This window comes from Dendrobates tinctorius, unplaced genomic scaffold (genome assembly GCF_039654945.1).
Source record: "Dendrobates tinctorius isolate UK_male_01 unplaced genomic scaffold, ASM3965494v1 ptg000165l, whole genome shotgun sequence".
Classification (NCBI taxonomy): Eukaryota; Metazoa; Chordata; class Amphibia; order Anura; family Dendrobatidae; genus Dendrobates; species Dendrobates tinctorius.
In genome coordinates, this window is record NW_027361832.1 from 17,642,281 (window position 1) to 17,662,900 (window position 20,620).

Here is a 20,620-nt window from a genome sequence, read left to right on the forward strand (position 1 = left end):
GTACTATAGTTTCGTGGGCATGCGCAGTTAGGGCTGCCCGACGTGCCCGTGCTCTCAGATCCCATCCCGGCCTTCATATCGCGCGGCCACAGATCCCGCCCCGCAGTCGCTTATGATTTATTCACACTGCGGGGCTGGGAATCTTGGGCATGAGAGCCGCAGAGAACTAAGATATGCAAAACACAAGCCGCGGAGACACCATCACATGTTTCTCAACGCAATCAATGACTAGCCAGGACTTTCCCCCGGGAAGGAACAGCATATTTTACATATTTCCCATAAGGGATGGGGGCATTGCTCTAGAATCACTGCGTTGAGAAACATGTGATGGTCTCTTCGCAGTGTTGGATGTTGATCTCCATGAGTTCATTCATCCTCATTTTTCACAGTCTTTTAGTAGGCATTGCTCCTACTGGCCAGTTTCCTACTCCACACTGATGAGGGGCAATACCCCGAAATAGCTGTCTGTGGATGGATACCATGTTTTGGCATAGGTGGTTTCCTTCATTGGTAACTGCCCTTCCCGTGGTTGTTCCTTCCCGGGGAAAGACCTGGCTAGTCATTTCTTGCATTGAGAAACATGTGATGGTGTCTCCGCGGCTTGTGTTTTGCATATTTTACCTGTTTATCCTAAGTCATATTGCAAGACTTGTTAAAGGGTTGATTGTGACTTGTAGGATCGCTACTACCATCAGGTGGCGCTATAGAGTTCAAGTCCTCTTTCTCTCTGAAGAGGCAATTTGCATATTATTTTCCCAGCGGAGCATTGCACGGCGAATAAGCTTCCTTACCTTGACAAGCCAGAGCTGGCATGTCACTCTCCAAAATAATATATATACTCTAGGAAATATTTTTAAAAAATTTTAAATAAAAATTTCATGGAGTCTCCGTTTTTCTAAAAGCAGTTTCCATAGTAAGAAGCTAAATGCTGCAGGTTCGGCTTCTGGGGCAACTAATAATCCGAGATGCCTGCAGGAAAGAAAATCTAGTATTTCATTAAGACTCTTCAGATAAATATGTGGTAGGGATGAGCGGACCCGTGGACGTTCTGGTACCTGACCTGAACTTTAGTCCCAACTTTGGTTTGATACCTTAACTGTAACTGGACCCGAACTTTATATCTGGAAAAAAAACCTCTCTCTCTGCAACGAACTTCCACCAGAACTCTGAACATTGCCATGTACTTCCGGGAGAAGTCCGAGTTCACCGGACAATATATGTCCAGTACGAACCCCAAACTTTTAAGTTCGGGTTCTCTCATCTCTAATATGTGACCGAGAAACCCATGGATGGTCCTATTCCTCAAGTCAAGAGTCATTCTTTTCTTCTCTGACACATAGAGCAAGGTCCCAGAGTGTGAGACCGCGGTCTATGAAGCGGATATCCCTTTTGTGTCTCTAGCTGGCAACACTTTTCTGTATTTTTCCACTTTCAGTTTTCTATAAAAATAGCCGAGATTAGGCACATTATGTAAATATATTTTAGGAAATTGATTAATGAAAAGATTGCAGCAGATATCACAGTCTGTCAGGAAGTTGTTTGTAACTGTCAGACTCTGGGGAGAGAAGCGTTATGTGTCAGACAATAGATTGTAAGTGATAATTGTCATGTTACAATGTAATGAGTCAGTTCCCTATATATTTATTTATCCACATGGCTCCTAAATAGTGTAACACTATAGATTAGGTTTCCAAACACATATTCTGCTTCCCACTCATGTCTTACTGTCTTCAGGCATCTTTCTATCATTATGTTGTGTTGTAATAAGACATGAAGTGCTCCATGCGCCATGCTGGACTGGGGTTCATTGACCTCTCTACACCGAACACTTTAAGGAACCTGTCATCAGTATTTTTTCAGAGAAAGGAAAAGCGCCCCATTTGTGAATCTACATTACCAAATAGACGTTGAGGTGCCTGGGCTGCTGACCTAAAGTGGTTGAGCTTGGCATACGCAACATTGGAAAAAGCCAAGAACTAAAGAAATATGCCAGAAGAAGAAATGTAGAAGGGAGGATAACATCTGCTTATTTGGGCTACACGTTTCGGAGATGGTACAATTGGACCTGATGAAGGAGAAGCACCAACTCCAAAACACGAAGACCTAATAAGCAGATGTTATCCTTCCTGCCAACTGATCTACAGCCATGACAGCTCCCATCTGATATCACAATCCATTTCTTCTTCTGCCAAATAATTGACTAATGTAGGGGATTTTCTAGGCATGCTGTAATCTGGACAAAGATCATTGTCCCTCAATGTTAACTGAAGTACAAAGTATTTTAGAAAGTTGCAGAACTTCTTATTTCTACGTGTTTAATTTCTGCGTAAGTTACCATAATTGTTACAGGACCCTTTGGGGCGTCTCTGCTGATGTCATGCTGATTGACAGCCTGCTGCCTAACTTCAAGGAGCCGGCTGTCAATCAGCTTGCCATCGGCAGTAATGCCCCTCGACAGAGCAGAGCAGAAGAGGCAGAGCTGCTAGGTAGTCGAGAGGTGAATTGAAGCTGGGGAATCGCCGGCAGAAATTGTCCCCGTGTAGAACAGGCAGGTATTTAGCAAATATCTCTCGTTAAATTCTTAGCTTCTTAGCGAATATAATAAAAGTCCTGGATAACCTGTGAAATTCTGTGTAATGCAGGAACAGGACAAGTCCTCAATGCGAGAGACGCTCTTTGTAACCACTTTTCACTCTGGCCAAGAGATTAGAATTGTGAACAGAAGACAACTCACTATTTGGGTACAGGAAAATGAATTTTCAGAACTAAATAACTCTATTGGTGGTAAAATGGATGTGTCACCAGATTTTATAGTACAGACTGCATACATTAATAAATAGAACTCTTAGACCTGATGAGACTGACGCGCTTATTGTGAAAAAAAAAAAAATCAACGTTAGATAGTTCGTACAATCCTGATATGAGGATAGCCATTCTATGGACTCAGAAGATGATCATTTCATCAAGCAAAACTATCAAAAAGGATTGTGCCTTCATCCCGACATTGCAATGTAGAGTGATACTATTAGCGATAAAATTCTATATGAAAAATGTGTCCTGTGTGACAACCATTCTGATCCCTGGAAGAAGATGTTGTAATGGAGTGTAATCGTGTTTTTCTGTCTTTTTTTTCCTCTGCTTCCCTACTTTGATGTAGTCAAATCACAATGAGGTGAGAATTCCTGATATTTTTCATTGCTGTCATCGTACCTGTCAGTCACTGTAACTGTGATCAGATCGTACTTTCTCACTTGTCAGTATTGTGGTGCAGGTATTGTACAGGGTAATGCTCCTCAGACAGGGGAAGTGGCCTTACCACTGTGCCTCCGAATCTGTCTATGATAAGCCGGTGGTCCAGTATGGTTGCCAACAGGCGGCTTTTCTGTTCATTTCAATTGATGTCTATGTATGTTTTATCAGCAGGGTGCAGTAATGTGCCAAACCCCGGTATAAGGGTCAGAGTCATTCAATCAGTCAGTGGGCTTGCTGTGATGGAAGAATTTATAACTCTTACCTACCTTTTTTTTCTGAGCTCCTACTGTGCAGATTTATGACGTCTTTAAAGTTGAGCTGGACCGAGGCAGGAGCCCAGCTGGTGGGCTGGATGCAGGGTTAAAGGGTTTTTCAAGGATTTAAAAACCATGGCTACTTTCTTCCAAAAACAACACCATCGGTGTCTACAGGCTGTGTCTGGTATTGCACCTCCACTCCATTTCATTGAATGGATGCAATATCACAATGATGTTCTTTTTTTTCAGAAGGCAGCCCTGTTTTTTGTAATCCTGGACTACCCCTTTCAAAATTAAGTTATTCAGTGCAGTTACCACTTAGTTTTCTTGTGTTATGGATTTAGATGTTTAATTAATGTGTTCCATGTGCACCTGTTATATTCTGCCTGCCCTTTAACCACTGAGCCGTTCAGTATCCTTACAGGATCTGTTCTGGTCCAGTACATGTAACATTTCTACCATCCATCTATATATTGGCTGTGCAGCCTCGTCTGCGTCCTCGGATGAGCCGGTTGCCTGTTTCGGTGTCATTTGATTTTTTTTTTTTTCTTTATTGTAGCTGGATGAAGAAACCACGATGTGGTGTGCCAGACCAGAAAAGCGGCATTTCCAGATTTAGTGTCCGCCGAAAACGTTATGCCTTAACTGGGCAGAAGTGGAATCACAAGCATATCACATACAGGTGAGAAGGACCCTAGAGGCTTCATTGTAGCCTTATGCTTCTCCATTTCCACTTAGAATAAGCTGGCTAAATCTCCCGCAATGTCCAAGAGGCTGACAGGAAGGCCGGAAGGCCACCTCCACATGTCCATGTTCCAGTATGTGTGGTATTTGTTTTTTTCATAGACGCTACACGCGCCCATTATGACCTATGATGATGTGCAAAAATGTAATAAATACCCGGACAGAGTAAAGTCCTTTAATTGAAATGTGTAAATTGTCTCGTCAGAGAAGAGGACTAGAACTTTAGCACCACCTATAGCAAGTAGCAATCCTAGAGATCAATGTCAACCCTTTAAGGAGCCTTGTCACATGACTTAAGATAAGAGCCAAAACCAGAATCTCAATTTACAGACGCTGAGTTTCGGGGGTACTGCCCCTCATCAGTGCAAAGTGTGAGATCTGGTTTGGCTGTGGGCGAGACATCTGACCAGGATCTAAGCAGTAACGTTTCTACTTGCGGAGAATGACATGTTAAGCATGCCGAGATGAGGAGAATTTTAAGTCACATTGCTCCTCTGGGAAATATTTAAATTGCCTCTTCAGAGAGGAAGAGGACTAGAACTCTAGTGCCACCTATAATTGAAATAAACACACAAAGTCCTTTATTTGAAATTCAAAAGCCACAACCCTCTTTTACTCAGTTATTCACCAAAAATAAAAAAGGAAATTTATACTCATCCTTCCATCGATAATTCATTAATGCCCATGTCCCACAACGATCCAGATGGTTTGGTGAGCGGTCACATCACTGATGCGACCTCTCACCACGCCAGCAGGAAACAATGATCTGAGAAGCATGAGAAGCGCTGCCTGTGATCATCGGTAATCTTAATGACATCAACGCCGGTGACAGGCAGCCGCCGGTCACACTTACAGCACACACAGACACGGACCATAGATCTCAACAGTACAGGAATCACCAGGACGTGTGAAGGGGGCCACAATAATGATTAAAAAGAACTCAAGGATGACACACTGATGGTAAAGACAGACACACGGATGGCACGCTGATGGTAAAGATGGACACACGGATGGCACGCTGATGACACTAGTACCTGGTGTTCATGCAGTGTTTTATACGGACGTGTGAGGAAAACCAAAAGGAGCAGACCTCCCGGATTCTCAGAAGAGTTTGCAGATATCCTTCTGGGTGCTGCAGGAGGATATCGACAAGTGATTCTGGAATCTCCAAGTCGTTCTCTTGGCAGAATGGCGGACATGGGAAGGTGCGGGAATAAGCTTTAGCGCTGTGCTTCACGAGCCACAGGTCATCTGTTAGATGTTACATACAGTACATTTTCAAGTAAATTTGACAAATGATCTTTTCATCACCAATCTTCGATGCGCAAAACATAGTTATATTGAGACGTACTCCGGCCCTAAAGGTAAAAAAAAAAACTGTATTATCTTAAAATCTGTCCAGTATGACAGTGATAGCTTTACTTTCAGAAATTGAGAATATTCCAGGTCTATAAATGCTGCTGTATTAAAGGACCAGTGGAGGAGAACCTGCTAGATAGGAGGATTGTTGGTTTGGATTTTTCTTGCAGGCTTTCTGTGTTTTATGTCTGTCATTCTCTTTTACAGATTACTGTAATGAGATTTTTTTTATAGCTTTGGTGTGAACATGATAAAGTCTGGGTCTTTAAAAAATTGATTGAAGCTCTCAAGTTAATTACACGGAGTTAACTAATGCTACATAGACATCTCATAAGGAAGAGTTATCGCAGAAGCAATTGTTTGGCTGTTCTTAGATGATAAGCCGGGAAGAATGAAAAGCTTTGGATCATTCAGAATAATTATCTGGAAAGACAGTCGGAAGAGTCGGTTCTCAAACTTGTGAAGAAATCAAAAATAAGGTGTAAATATATTTTCTAATCAAGTCCGCCCTACATACATTTTTAATTTCCCAAGAATAGTTCCTTGTGTTTTACCCTTCTGGGTCAGTCGGGGTATGTTCACACAATAGGATCACACTGCATTTTTTGGTTGCAGTTTTCTGAAATTATAGTAAAAAAATCATATAATCCTGGCTGTGATTTTCAAAAGAACATTGTGTTACTGGGACACAATACGCATTGTGTGAACATACTGATCATGTTCTCCTGTTTGATATATCCCATTACAATGGAGAATTACCGGGAGTTGTTGGACCTCCACCAGCCTCCACCAGTCCCTCAATTTTTTCCATATACTATACTTATAAACTATAAACGTATATTATGAAAAACCCCTTTGTTAATATTAAACATATGGGATCCCACTCAATCAAAGTGTTTTTACCAGAAATTTGAAATAAAACACTGAAAAATTGCAATATTTTTGTGCAACAAGAGGATGCATAAACATTTTGTGACTTTTAGTTTTTTCAAAGCCAGTTTCAAAATAGGTGGACCTGGGGCAGGATGGGGTTGGGGGATGGCCATGCCCATTGGTCTAATTCATGGTGAGATTTGGCCTACCTAATGCCATAAATCTTACTCCAGTCCTTGACAATTCCTTACTCTAAAACAGTCAATCAAAAATTATAAGTTGCTTGAGAAAGATCTTTGGATCGAAACGTTGCCACAGGAGGCAGAATAAAATGTGAATTCTTTTACACCAACATTTGAGGCGCTGTCTTTTCTACTATTTGGTAATACCTTACTCTAGTCACTGACTGGAGAGCAAGATTTTTGGCGAGGCGCATGGTGGCAGACACCAGTACTAAGACGCGCCCGATTCATTAGGAAGCGTGAGCCTCTTATGGAATGAGGCACAATCGAATCCAACATGCCCCATCATCAAGACTGGTGTGAGCAATACCAGTCTTAATCGGGGACAATGTGTCAGCTACTTTCAACACAAATTAAGTCTATTAACAGTGTCCAACCTTGATAATCCTTCAAAGCACCACTCCAGCTGGGGTTTTTTCAGTGCTGAAGTGGTGTTTTAAAAGTAAGCCCCCTGCCCCTGTTCTTACACTCACCCTCCGGCGTCTACACCTTTTATAGACACCGCTTCGGTCCCACAGCGCCATTTTGTGCCTGTAATTTTGACTGGCCAGAACGAGGCTCTCATAGAGATCAATTGAAAAGTGACCTCTGTCTCGCTCCATGAAACACTGGAGCTGCCGGCAGGTCACCTTTCACTGGAGACCGACGGGAGCGACGCTAGAAACCGATGAAGGCGGCGGCAGGTGAGTATGAGACGGGGCAGGGTATTGCATTTGAAGCACCACTCCAGCGGTGCAGTAAAAAAAAATGCTGGAGTGGCGCTTTAATATTATGAGTCGCCTTTGGCTGATTAATCATAATAGAGTCCGGTCTTAGTTCTCCTCTTGCCTCCACATATTCCATTGCAGTTCCAGCCCCAGTAGTGACTGTCCAGCAGTGCCACGTACAGTTCTACTAACGAGGACCTGTCACCGGGTCAAAATGGCCAGTGCTTACTCTTATTTAAAGAAGCATTGGGAATAAAGTATTTAATGTGTTTTTTTAATCCTCCATACAGTCCTAGAGATACGAGCAATTTCATTTAGTGCTGATTTATGGTCTTTACAAGGGAGCATTGCTCACAGGAAAATGAAACAGATCAGCCTAAAGACACGTCCCCAGAAAATCCTGGGAGCCACCTCCCCTTGCAAAAGACCATAGAGACTCGCTTATTGGGTGCACTGAATGAAAATGCTCACATCTCTGGAAATGTAAGGCATATTTAAAAGGAAACAATTGGAATCCTCAGGGGAGCAGCTGGGATATAATTAAGACCATATTCACATGCAGCATTTTTACAGCATTTTTTTTTTCTGCAGAACAGAAGCTGCATTTTAACGAACCAACAAAAGCTACGAGATTTCCGAAAGCTCGTGCATATTTGTTTTATTTTCCTGACTGAACGTTTTTGAAATCTACAGCATGGCAATCCTTTCAGTGATTTTACAGCATTTTTTCAATCATGGAAAGCAATGAGAAAGTGCAAAAATTCCGCAAAAATGCAGCAGACAGGGTTCTTTTTTTTTGCATTTTTGCAGTATTTTTTGCTACAATCTTGGTGAATAAAACTGAATATATTAAACATGCATTGAAGACAAATCACATGTGATCTCCACCCAAAAAACCCACCCAAAATGCAGAAAAACCTTTATTTTCTCTGTGTTTTTAATGCTAAGGCCGGGGTCACACTGGCGAGGAATACGGCCGAGTGAGAGGCGTTAAAAGCACGCATTAGACAGGGACCAATGATTCTCTATGGGGTCCCTCGCACCAGCCGTATATTTCTCATCCGTATTCTACGGTCCGTGCCAATCGCAGCATGCTGCGATTGTCAGTGTACTACTGCCGTAGTACGCCAATGCAAGTCTATGGGTGCGCTAAAAATACGGATTACACACGGACCACACATGTGACTTGCGAGAAATACGCACCCGGTGTCTTTTAGCAAAGCCGGCAATTCAGTGCGCTATACAGTAAACTCACACTGACAGGGTTAATAAAGAAACGAAAGAACAGATATAGACACATAGAATACATATATATATATACACATTTATACATTCTATGTGTCTATATCTATTCTTTGGTTTCTGTTAGAAACCCTGTCATAGGGCTCCATTATATGTCCATTTTGCAAGCCGGCGAGAAAATCTCGCCATACAGATGCCATACGGATTACATACGGATGCTGACATGCGCAAAATACGCGACCACACCTTGATTACGGATGACATACGGAGCACTGTTTAGGGGCCATTCATCCGTATTACGCATGTAAAATACTGACCGTATTTTGCGTCGGTTAGTGTGACCCCGGCCTAAGGGAGCAGGTTTTGGCTGCAGAAAAAAAGGTGCAAAAATGCTGAACGTGTACAGTCCACTTTTGACCTGATGACAGGTCCTCTTTAAAGGGAACCTGTCATCTGAAAAAAAGCTATTAACTGAAGATATGGGACTAATCTTCAGGTTAATAACATTCTGAACCTGCCCAGCTTCCACACTTAGAGCTCCATTGTCGGGAGGAAATTATCTTTATTCCTCTCGGCATCGTTTGGATTTCAGTCACGGGGGTTGTGCTGGTGTGGGTCAAGTCACCACTCTGTGTATAGAGAGCGTTGGCTATAACCGCACTCCCGTCACTGACAGCAGCTCAGCATCAGGGACGACTGTCAATCTGTGTCTAGGGTGTGATTACAGCAACCGCTCTCACAGCAACCGCTCTCTCTACACAGAGCGGTGACTAAACCCTCATTGGCGCCACCCCCATGACTAAAACGGGACCGCTTCCAGGGGGAATAAAGTTAATTTCTTTCAGCGGGGTCTAAGCAAGAAGATTAAGACTCAGATCTAAGGGGTAGCGTTTCACCTACTGAAGAGGGACAAGCCAAGCCTGGCATGTCAGAGGGAGAAGACCTACATGACATGCATACTCCTCTGTGAAATTAAATGTGCAGATTGGTTATGTGAAAGCTGAAAGGCATTGTGGGGAAGCGTCCGGGCATAATATATACAAACGCACACATATATGTATTATATCCTATTTGTTCTCCATTTTACATTATATACAGCGGGTGAAATAAGTATTAAACATATTTCTAAAGGTGCTATTGAAAAATTATCACCAGATGTTGGTAACAACCCATCTAATCCTCACAGGCAAAGAAATTAAACCATAGTCGTCCATAAATTAAATTATGTGTAATAATGAGGAATGACAGAGGGGAAAAAGTATTGAACACATGAAGAAAGAGAAGTGCAAAAAGCTATGGAAACTGATAACACCAGCTGAGATCTATCAGTAATTAGAAAACAATCCAGCCACTTAGTGAAGAAAAAAAAATCAGCTGGGTCAACTGATGTCCTATAAAAAGGTGTCTCATTACCAAGGTGCCAAAGAAGAAACATCTCATGATGGGTAAAACCAGTGAGCCGTCTCAAGGCCTTCGCAACCTTATTGTTGCAAAACTTACTAAGAATTTGGTTAGAAATTCATGTCTACCACTTTTAGAAATACTCTATTTTACAGACTATAAGACGCATTTTTAACAAGAAAAAGTCTTGTTAAAAAGTGTTTGCGTCTTATAGTCCGGATGCAGCTTCCTACAGTACAGACCAAAAGTTTGGACACACCTTCTCATTCAAAGAGTTTTCTTTATTTTCATGACTATGAAAATTGTAGATTCACTCTGAAGGCATCAAAACTATGAATTAACACATGTGGAACTATATAATTAACAAAAAAGTGTGAAACAACTGAAAATATGTTTTATATTCTAGGTTCTTCAAAGTAGCCACCTTTGTCCTTGGGCATGTAGCAGGGCTGTGTATGTGTATTTGTGCATGTAGATTGAATGTAGTAGAGCTGTGTTTGTTTATGTTCATGTAGCGGAATTGTGTATGTCTATGTAACAGAGCTGTGTATGTCTATGGGCATGTAACAGACTGTATGTAAATATATGTGCATGTAGTGGAGTTGTGTATGTCTATATATGTATGTCAATATGGGCATGTAGCAGAGCTATATATGTCTATGGACATGTAGCAGAGCTGTGTATGTCTATATGGGCATGTAGCAGAGCTGTGTATGTCTATTTGGGCATGTAGCAGAGCTATGCATATATGTATGGGCATGGAACAGCTGTGTATGTCTAAATGTGCATGTAGTATGCATGTAGTAGAGCTGTGTATGTCTATTTGTGTATGGAGTGTGCATGTAGCAGAACTGTATATGTCTATATGTGCATGCAGCAGAGCTATGTGCATATGTAGCAGACCTGTGTGTTTATATGTGTATGTACAGAGCTGTGTATGTACAGTATGTATATGTGCATATGTAGCAGAGTTGTGTTTTGTGTATAACACTATAGCGAGACACTAACAATAGATTTATTACAGTACCTCCCTATTCTACCCTACTACATTAAAATTAGTGATAATGACTCCTCCACTTTACACCGCCAGGGGCATTTTAATTGATTGGAATTTTTTTCCTATTTCCTGCTGTCTAAACCTGTGGTGCGTCTTATGATAAGATGCGTCTTATAGTTCAAAAAATATGGCATATTTAATTACAAAACTGCTGACTGTGTTAAAGACTTATTTCATCTGCTGTATTTAGTTAGTATTGTATAGTATTTGGTAACATATTACTCGATCTTAATTAATTCATGGCAAAAAAAAAATATATAGATATTATTTTATTAAAGGGCTTGTGTCATCTGAAAATTAGTTGATCTAATTTGTGTCGACGTAGCTGCATGATTTGCGGCTGCTAGACAGCCTGAATACATGTGGGGAATGCCTGTTTGTTAGGGAGTTCCCAAATGTATTCAGCCTGTCCAGCAGCCTCAAATCATGCAGCTGAGGCGACGAACACTAAATCTCCGAGCACGCCAAAATACTCGGAGGACACCCGAGCATGCTCGGGAAAACCCGAGCAATGAGTATACTCGCTCATCACTAATCCTGATCTTTCAGGGATTCCACATGTACATTAGCAGCAATACAATGACTGAGACAATGTTATCCTGAAGCCTCCGATGAACGCGTGAAAAGATCATTGTGGAAACGGAGGGGGAGGAGGCGAGCTGTGACCATTAACTATTATGAATGATGGATCATGTGTTATTAGCTCTGTAATCTTGTATGTGATTATAGCGAGGTTGCTGAAATGTCTTCTGTAAAGAACAAGAAGTATGAGTTTAAAATGGCCCCAGTGGCCAGTGTGAAAATTGTAAGATTTTTTAATTTTTCTTACAGATTGTGATATGAAAAATATATATTGCTAATTTTTGTTAAATGCATTTATCCCAAAAACTGGGTTTAATTAATAGGTCTCAGTTGATATTGATGACATGTCCAAGGAGAGATTCATGAAGGTCTTGTACCTCTATGCAAGGAAGTACGGGGCCTTTCTCTTAAGCCGGTTCTCGTCTAGATGTGGACGAACATGCATAGGAATTCTCTGTTGTGAGAAATTGAGCTTGTGAAAACCACCCCACCTGGTAGAACCTAGGAGACCTTCATTATCAAGATTCTTGGGGCTTTCGGTTGCAGGACTGACTGAGTAACAAATTGTACGAATTTCATAGCCTGAGAAAATGAAGATATTGAAAACTATATTTGGAGTGAAGAACCCCCGTAGGGAAAGCCTGTATTATAGATTAGTACGAGAGGAATTATGATGCATCTACCATTGCACACATTTCTGTGCGGTCCTGTTAGCGGAGTCTGGTTTTCCCGGGAGACTAAAAACAAATACCGTTCACTTATCAACGTTATGAGCACGCGTTCCAGCTGATTTCCCGATTTCCCGTCTATTGGTAAGGATATCCCACAGAGGAATATCCATGTAGGCTCCGTGCAATCACATCCTGGAGATGACATTTTTTACCAGCCTTTCTATGACAAATTGTATTACTATTCTGGCAGCTATTAATGACAGCTGATACGCACAAAACTCATCTGCTCTCAGTTCTTGGAGGGAATAATTAATAATAGTGAAGAATAACAATTAACATATTGAATACGATGATTGGTAATTAGAGGATATTGTACCAGAAGTAAGAGCTCTACAACCCATCAGTGGTGACATGAAAACCACCCGCCCAATGTTGTGTACGTCCCCCTTTCGCCACCAAAATGACTTTGACCAATTGAGGCAAAGACTTCACCAGACATGTGAGGGTGTATCTGCCACCAATACATTATTAAAGCACCACTCCAGCGGGTTTTTGTTTTCAACGCTGGAGTGGCGCTTTAAATGCATTCTTATACTCACCTTCCTGTGCCTTCAACTTTTACCGACGCTGCTCCACCTTGTGCCCATAACTCATGACTGGTCAGAAGTCAGAAGTTAACATCAGAAGCTCTCAGTGCGACCCAATGGGAGCAGAACGAGTCTTCCATAGATTTGTATTGAAAAGTGACCTCTCCATGAAACACTGCAGCTGCCGACAGGTCACTTTTCGACGTAGACCGACGGGAGCGACGCTGCAAAAGGATGAAAGCAATGGCAGGTGAGTATGAGACGGTGCGTGGCACTGACATTTAAAGCACTACTCTAGTCGTGCAATAAAAAAAAGATACCAGCGTGGTGCTTTATCAGATCCTTCAACTGCTTCCCAATCCGGCGATTCTTAATTTTTTTATTTTTCGTACACATCCATTTTTTTTTCAAACCCATAACTTTTTTGTTTTTCTGTCCACATAGCTGTATGAGGACTTATTTTTTGCGAGACAAGTTTTGAAAGTCTCCATTCACTTTACCAAAAAAAAGTGAAAAAAAAAAAGCTCAGTAGGGTTAAAAAAAATCTGAATCTACCATTGTGTTGATTGGGGGTTTTGTCTTTACGGCATTAGTTATGTAGCCAAAATGACCTGACAATATGCACACACTGCAGTTTTGTCACTGTTTTTGCTTTTTTTTCTGTGCGTATTTGTCACAAAAACTGAAGGATTTCCTATTACCGGCAATAGGATTGAGACTCATGCACACAAGTCAATTCTTTCAGCGCCTTTGCTGCAAATTTCATCCATACTAATAAATAGAAAAAATGCTTAAAAATTCATGCCATTAAAGCATTAAAAAAAGCATGTGTTTTATGCCAAGACATCAGATTTTACAGAACGTGTGCACACACCCCAACAGTACCGTCCTCCATGGGGAAAGACACTCAACACTCTGCCCAAGAAAAGAAGATCTCAAGCAGAGGACCCCCCCTCTATGTACATGGCCCCCAATTGATGGATTTTTGGAACTAAACATCCTGTATAAGTTTAGAAATTAATGTTGGAAGTATATAAGTTTGTTGGCTGGATGCGATAAGTAATGCTTTACGCATGCACGATGAATAATTTTTGCTTTATTGATTCACATTCTGGGGCCGTAGCTTTCAAAGGTTCGAGATTAACAAGCAGACAAACTGCAAAAAGATTATTGAAATAACCCAATGGGAAGTGTCTGGAGGAAAGAAAGAGGAGCAGAAAATGAAATCTATATTTGACTAGAAGCAATTCATTTATTTCAATAAGCCATACTGTGCGCCAGAAAACCCCAGCAAATGCCCGTGTTTCAGCTAAGCTTTGATTGATGCCAGCTGGAATGAAAAGATTCAGGTGTAACAAATCATAGCGCATCCTAAGCCTTTTATTTTCATGAGACCCTGACAAATCATGTAGAATCCCCCTAATTAACTGATTAGGAAGCCTCGTGTTTCCGGGAGCCGCTTCTCGATGCATCGGAGCTTGGACGAGCGTGTTCCACTGCTCGGCACATCCATGTATACCAACACTACGGCTTTTAATCTCCCTGCTGCTCTTCTCTCCGACGTGAAAGGATGACATGCAAGTGTTGTCTCTGCGATTTTCCAGTAGACATCGAGACATCTTCACTAGACCGGTTTACTATAAGGAGTGACATGAGCAGCTCCCGCTTCTCATGATACTGCAGAAATGCAAACGAAGGAACGCTCGTGCGAAAATAAGAGATTAAGAATTCACACCGGAGTCCGCTAAGGTGACGTGGAAGACGTAATGTAAATGATTACTGCAAGTATATCCAAGAGTTGTATTAAGTGGAATGATGGAGACATTTATAATCGTAACAAGGAAACTGTCAGTGCGTCTTTAAATATGGCAGTAGGGAAACCACTTTGTAGGCCATCATCCCTCAATAAAAATATATCTTTTTTGTAGAGCTGTGATGTGCCAATTGTGTGGAATCTAGTGTAGAAGTTATAAGCAAATCAGGCGAGAAGAGCACTGGGGGCGTGTCAATGCACTTGGACCGCTTCTTACTTGATTAGGGACACACCCCTAGTGCACCACTGAGAGAAATGACAGAGGAAAGGCCCAATGAACAGTTCTTAAATAAGATGCCTTCATTTTTATTTTCTGGATAAATATTTGCTAAAACAGTTGTCAATAGAATCAATTAGCATATTTAATTGCCCAGAGGAGTCTTCAACATCTGAGTACACCCTAAGAGATTAGCATATTTCCGCTGTATTACTGTTGAAATGTTTGGTGCAGTAGCAATAATATTATTAATATATTTATATTATTAATATTATAGCACTAATATTACTACTGCTTTCCCAAAGGAGCATTGCATGGACTATAAGAATTTATACAGCGGCATAGCATTCTATACAAAGACAAATGTTTCCCCTTAGACCTCTATCAGAGGTCTCTCACCCAGCCAAATCAGACATCTTGCCTTGCACTGATGTGGGGCAAACAACCAGAAACTTGCATCTGCAAATAGTGTCTAGTTTGGCTTTTATCCTAAGTCATGTGGCTCATAAAGGATCAATATTGATTTTTAGCATTGCTACTTCTAATAGGTGGCACTGGAATTTAGGTGTTCTTCCTCTCTGAGGAGGTAGTTTGCATATTTAATGGCTCAGAAGAGCAATGCTTGGCCTATAAGTCTCCTCACACCGATTTGGCATTCTTCACAAGGAGAAACATTACCTGTGCTAAAAAAATAATAAGGGGTTCAATTTGCTTATGTAAGGCATAGCCATCCTATGATAAAACTGAACTGTCAAAACATAAAAAGGTATTTTCTTTGGGACACAAGCAAAGAAACTTGGGAACACAGCTATAGACAGTGACTGTGACCGGGCAGCAGCTTCTCTGTATCCGTAACATGGAAGACATTAAGAACTTCTAGTTAATCAATTATGAAGGAGAGATCTTCTACAGTAAAATCTTTTTTGGGATCAGGGTTCACAAAGGTCCTGTATATGATAATCTAAGAGCATGTTTTCAGTTTCGATGGAGGTGTATTTTACTTGTAGCTTTATATTATATTTAAAGGGGTTGCCTGATCTTAACCTACAAGTCTGCCGTCACTCTATGACACCGCAGACTTGTAAATTCTCACATAGATTGCATTGCGCGCTGTGAGGATTCTCTGGCGCCAGGAGCGGGGTGGTCATTTACATTATGCATACTTCCGGCCACATTCCGACTAGACTGTGTCCAGCCTCTTTCAACACACTTGCATTGTGTGAGACCTCGCCCATCCAACTGGCACATGACCACATGAATGCAAATCACATGCTTGGGGTCACATGTCTGCACACTCCTGCGCCGACACGGGAGAATTCTCACAGCGCGCAGTGCGCAATATAAGGATTCACAACGCTGCAGTCACAAGCCGACTTGTAGTTGGTCGCCCTCCCAGGGCTGTGGGGTACTCGGTATCGGGCTGGTCTCTCAGAGGGGATTGTCACAGCAGCGGTGACCCGGTCCGTGGCTTGGGCGCCCATGTAAAAGGGGTTGAGTGATGAAATATAGTTTATGAGTGATTCGTGACGCCACCTGTGGTGTTCGGCAATGAAGGTGTTAAGCCGACGTTGCAGACAGATTCTCTGGGACAGATGGTGTAGTGCAGCAAAGATGTTGTAGCCCTCCACAGGCAGGGCTGTTGGTCCCAGGGCAGTGTAGATAGGTGTTGGGGAAGAGGGTGCAGTGTCTGGCACAGAGATGTAGCAGTGCTGAAGAAGTTGCAGGAAGAAGGCAAGGACACAGCGGAATGTAGTTTCTTTACCTTTACTTGTAAGTGCAGTCCAGATTACAGATGGCACAGGAGATGATTAGCCTGGGAGCAACTTAGGAATCTCTCTGTCAGGTTGTGTAGTCTCCTCGCTAGCGCTTACTTGAGGTACATGCAGTACTGTGTTATACTGAAGTTCCTCCTTCCTCTTCCCTTTTGGATCTACCTCGTATGGCAGACAGCTGTAGCCCTCTATTTCTCTTGGCTCACCCGTCCCTGTTGTTCCTCCGAGTCTTAGTTGGGAATAGAGCATTTACAGCTTCCTATTCCTCTGGTTTCTGTTGCAGGACCTTCAGTATCCATGCAACCGTGGAGACCAGGCTCCAGATCATGCGCTATCACTGGGAGGGAGCTCTCTATCCTCAGCTCAACCTCTAGCTTCTCTCCACACATCTACACTCTTTGCCCTCCTCACACTAACTAACTAATTTCCCCTCCTGGCCTCCAGAGAGAAGCTCTTCCCCTTAGTATTGGTTCAGAGCTCCCTCTGCTGGCCTGGAGTGGGAACTGTGTTGTATGTTATGGTTAACGGCCAGAGAGACCATTCATTGCCTCCAAGCCTGACATCACCCTCCCTGGAGGAAGGTAATGCCACTGTGGCGACCATACTCCTGGGGGCGCCACATTCCCCCCTAGTGCAACTCAGTGCTTCTGGACTGATGAAAAACAACATGAACACATATAAACTAATAAACAAATATAAAGGTACAAAATTTAGAAAAATGAAAAATTACAAAAACCAAAAGCTCCAAAAATAGTCCTGTGATGGTAAGTCCATGCATCAACGTCCATAGTTCACCATTTGCCCAGGAATGGACCATGTACAAAGTTAGTGACCACACACAGTCCTGTGGCCAAAATGTTCATCAAAACAAAACTGGAAAATTCAAAAAGGGATTTCTTACAGAGTGTCTGTAGGCACAAAACTTGAACAGTTACATATATACATGTTAACACTTACAATACTTTAATTTAGTTATATGCGGAATCTAATGGGTGGTATACCTTGAGTAGTACGGGTAGATCTACGTAACTCTGGTGTGGGTAAACTAGGTAGTAGCCTTCTATGAACTCCTAGACTCACCATGGGCATGACAGATTCACCACTGGCAGGGCGAAGATTCTCTGGCTCCACTGCTGGTGTGGCATCTGCTACCTGAACTTCCTGATTTTCAGAGTTCTCTTGAGTCACTTCTTGTACTACCAGTTGGGGAAAGGTCAAAACTGGCACCACTATGGCATTATTTGCTCTAGTCCAATTTACAAGGAATTCTCCAAGTACAGTGCTGACCATTTCTTCTTCTTCTATGGGTTGGATGTTGTTTTGCTCTTCCATTCTTTCTTTTAACTGGTCAGGGCACAATTTCAAATGATCCCTTGATACTGCTGCTGAGGTTTCTCCCCCATCCTTACTGATAAGGCACACCTTGGTGTTGTCGAAGTTTGATGGTAAGATGGTGTAGGGTTCATCTTCCCACTGGTCATCCAATTTATGCATCCTCCTTTTCCTTTTTAGGACTTGTTCTCCTGGTGACAATGGAACTGCAGGTGCATGTTGATTGTAGTGCCTTTCTTGTTTTTATCTTGCCTGAGCTAGACTCATTTCTACACACTCTTGTACTCTTCGATACTGTTGCTGCCTCTCTGTGTCCCAGTCAGCAACTGGTGACGTCACCTCAGGTGTAAGGACTCCCATATCCAAATCAATAGGCAGCTTACCAGGCCTCGCTCTCATTAGGTAGGCTGGAGTGCAGTTGGTGGAATTCAAAGGAATGTGGTTGTAGAGGTCTACCAGATCTGGCAACTTTTCTGGCCACAGATTCCGCTCTTCCAAAGGCAAAGTCTTCAGTAGGTCGATCACCGCCTGGTTCCTCTTTTCATACATGCCATTGGTCTGTGGATGGTACGGTGTTGTCCTGATCTTCTTGCAACCGTACAAGTTACAGAATTCCTGGAACACTTCCGCCTCAAAGGCTGGACCTTTATCTGTAAGCACTCACTTGGGGTATCCGTGTGGTCGACAAAAGTGCTCTTGGAAGGCTCTGGCTGCTGTCCTGGCTATTTGATCCTTGACAGGCACAACTACCAAGAATCTTGAGTAGTGCTCGACGATGGTAAGAGCATAAATGTAGCCTGAACGGCTTGGGACCAGCTTCACATGGTCAAGGTCGACCAACTCCAGTGGCTGTTTGGTTATTATTGGCTGCAAAGGAGTTCGCTGGCTGTTACGGTCCTTTCTGCGCAGGTTGCATTGTCCACACTCCCGGCACCAATTTTCAATGGCTTTCCTCATACCAGCCCAGTAAGATCTCTCCCGGAGCAAGGCTTCCAACTTCTTCCATCCGAAGTGTCCAGCTCCATTATGGTATGCTTCCAAGACCATTGATGCTTCTCTCTTTGGGACTACCACCTGCCAGACCAGCTCATGAGTGCGGGCTTTGATACTCCTCCGGCACAGCTTTCCTTCATAGATGAACAGCCGACCTCTTTCCTGCCACAACTGTTGGGTTTCTTCAGGAACATCCCAACTCTGGGCGTGAGTCATCTTCTGACAGTAGCTCCTTCACCAGGCGGACTGTGGGGTCGCTATCCTGCGTTTCTGCCCAGTCATGATGAGGCAATGGATTTAGGGTGGCCTCGTTCAAGCCAGACCGTCTGTTTCTCACTCCTTGGGCACGTTGGGCCGCAATTGGCCGGTGGAAGGCAGGTAACTCGATTTCTTCAAGTGCCTCATGGTCATCTCCTGCATCTGGCATATTAGGCATCCTGGACAGCGCATCAGTATTGGCATTCTTGTGCCCTGCTCGGTACTTGATGGTGAATTCATAGTTAGACAGCTGAGCCATCCATCGCTGCTCCAGTGCACCTAGTTTTGCAGTTTCCAAGTGAGTCAACGGGTTGTTGTCCGTGAAGATGGTAAACTTGGCTGAAGCTAGGTAATGCTTGAATCGTTCAGTCACAGCCCAGACTATGGCAAGGAACTCCAGCTTGAAGGAACTGTAGTTGTCAGGGTTCCTTTCAGTGGGACGAAGCTTCCTGCTGGCATAGGAGATCACTCTTTCTTTGCCATTCTGTACCTGTGACAGTACTGCTCCCAGTCCCACGTTGCTGGCATCAGTATACAACACAAAGGGTTGGTCATAATCTGGATAGGCCAGAACTTCATCTCCTGTGAGAGCCATCTTCAGTCGAGTGAAGGACCTCTCCAGTTCCTCATTCCATTCGAATGTAGGACTCTGCTTTCTCGCCTTCTTGGGCTGACCCACCAGAAGATTTTGCATAGGAGTGGCTATCTCAGTGAAGCCTTTGATGAACCTTCGGTAGTAGCCTACCAGCCCGAGGAATTGACGTACTTCATGGAGGTTGCTGGGCTTCTGCCAGTCCCGGATGACTGTGACTTTCTCAGGATCCGGTGCCATACCTTCTGCACTCACTACATGACCGAGGTACTGAACCTTGGGCTTCAGGAGGTGGAATTTGGAAAGCTTCACCTTCAGGCCAAAGTTGGACAAGGCTTCAAACACCTCAGCCAGGTGCTTCAGATGGTCTTCATAAGTCTTGGAGAAAACAATGACATCATCAAGGTACAACAGGACCGTCTCAAAGTTCTGGTGTCCCAGGCAGCACTCCATCAGCCGTTGAAATGTTTCTGGGACGGTGCAGAGCCCGAATGGCATATAGTTGAACTCAGAGACCCATTGGGGTGGTAAATGCTGTTTTCTCCTTGTCTGCCTCTGCCACGGGAACCTGCCAATACCCACTAGTGAGATCCAGGGTGGAAAAATAGCAGTTTTAAGTGCAGCTAATGATTCCTCAATTCTGGGTAATGGGTAGGCATCTTTATGTGT

General features: G+C 42.9%; 1 protein-coding gene across 3 annotated transcripts in view; it reads left to right on the plus strand.

Moving 5' to 3' along the window:
- MMP16 (matrix metallopeptidase 16) overlaps positions 1 to 20,620 on the plus strand; it is a 299,876-nt gene that overhangs the window by 178,559 nt on the left and 100,697 nt on the right. For 2 of the 3 annotated variants that reach the window (XM_073550535.1, XM_073550537.1), the window contains exons 3-4: positions 3,158 to 3,172; positions 4,069 to 4,191. In XM_073550535.1, the coding sequence (XP_073406636.1) occupies positions 3,158 to 3,172; positions 4,069 to 4,191 (138 nt within the window). The remainder of the gene's footprint in view (positions 1 to 3,157; positions 3,173 to 4,068; positions 4,192 to 20,620) is intronic. The other variant, XM_073550536.1, reaches the window with a different exon arrangement.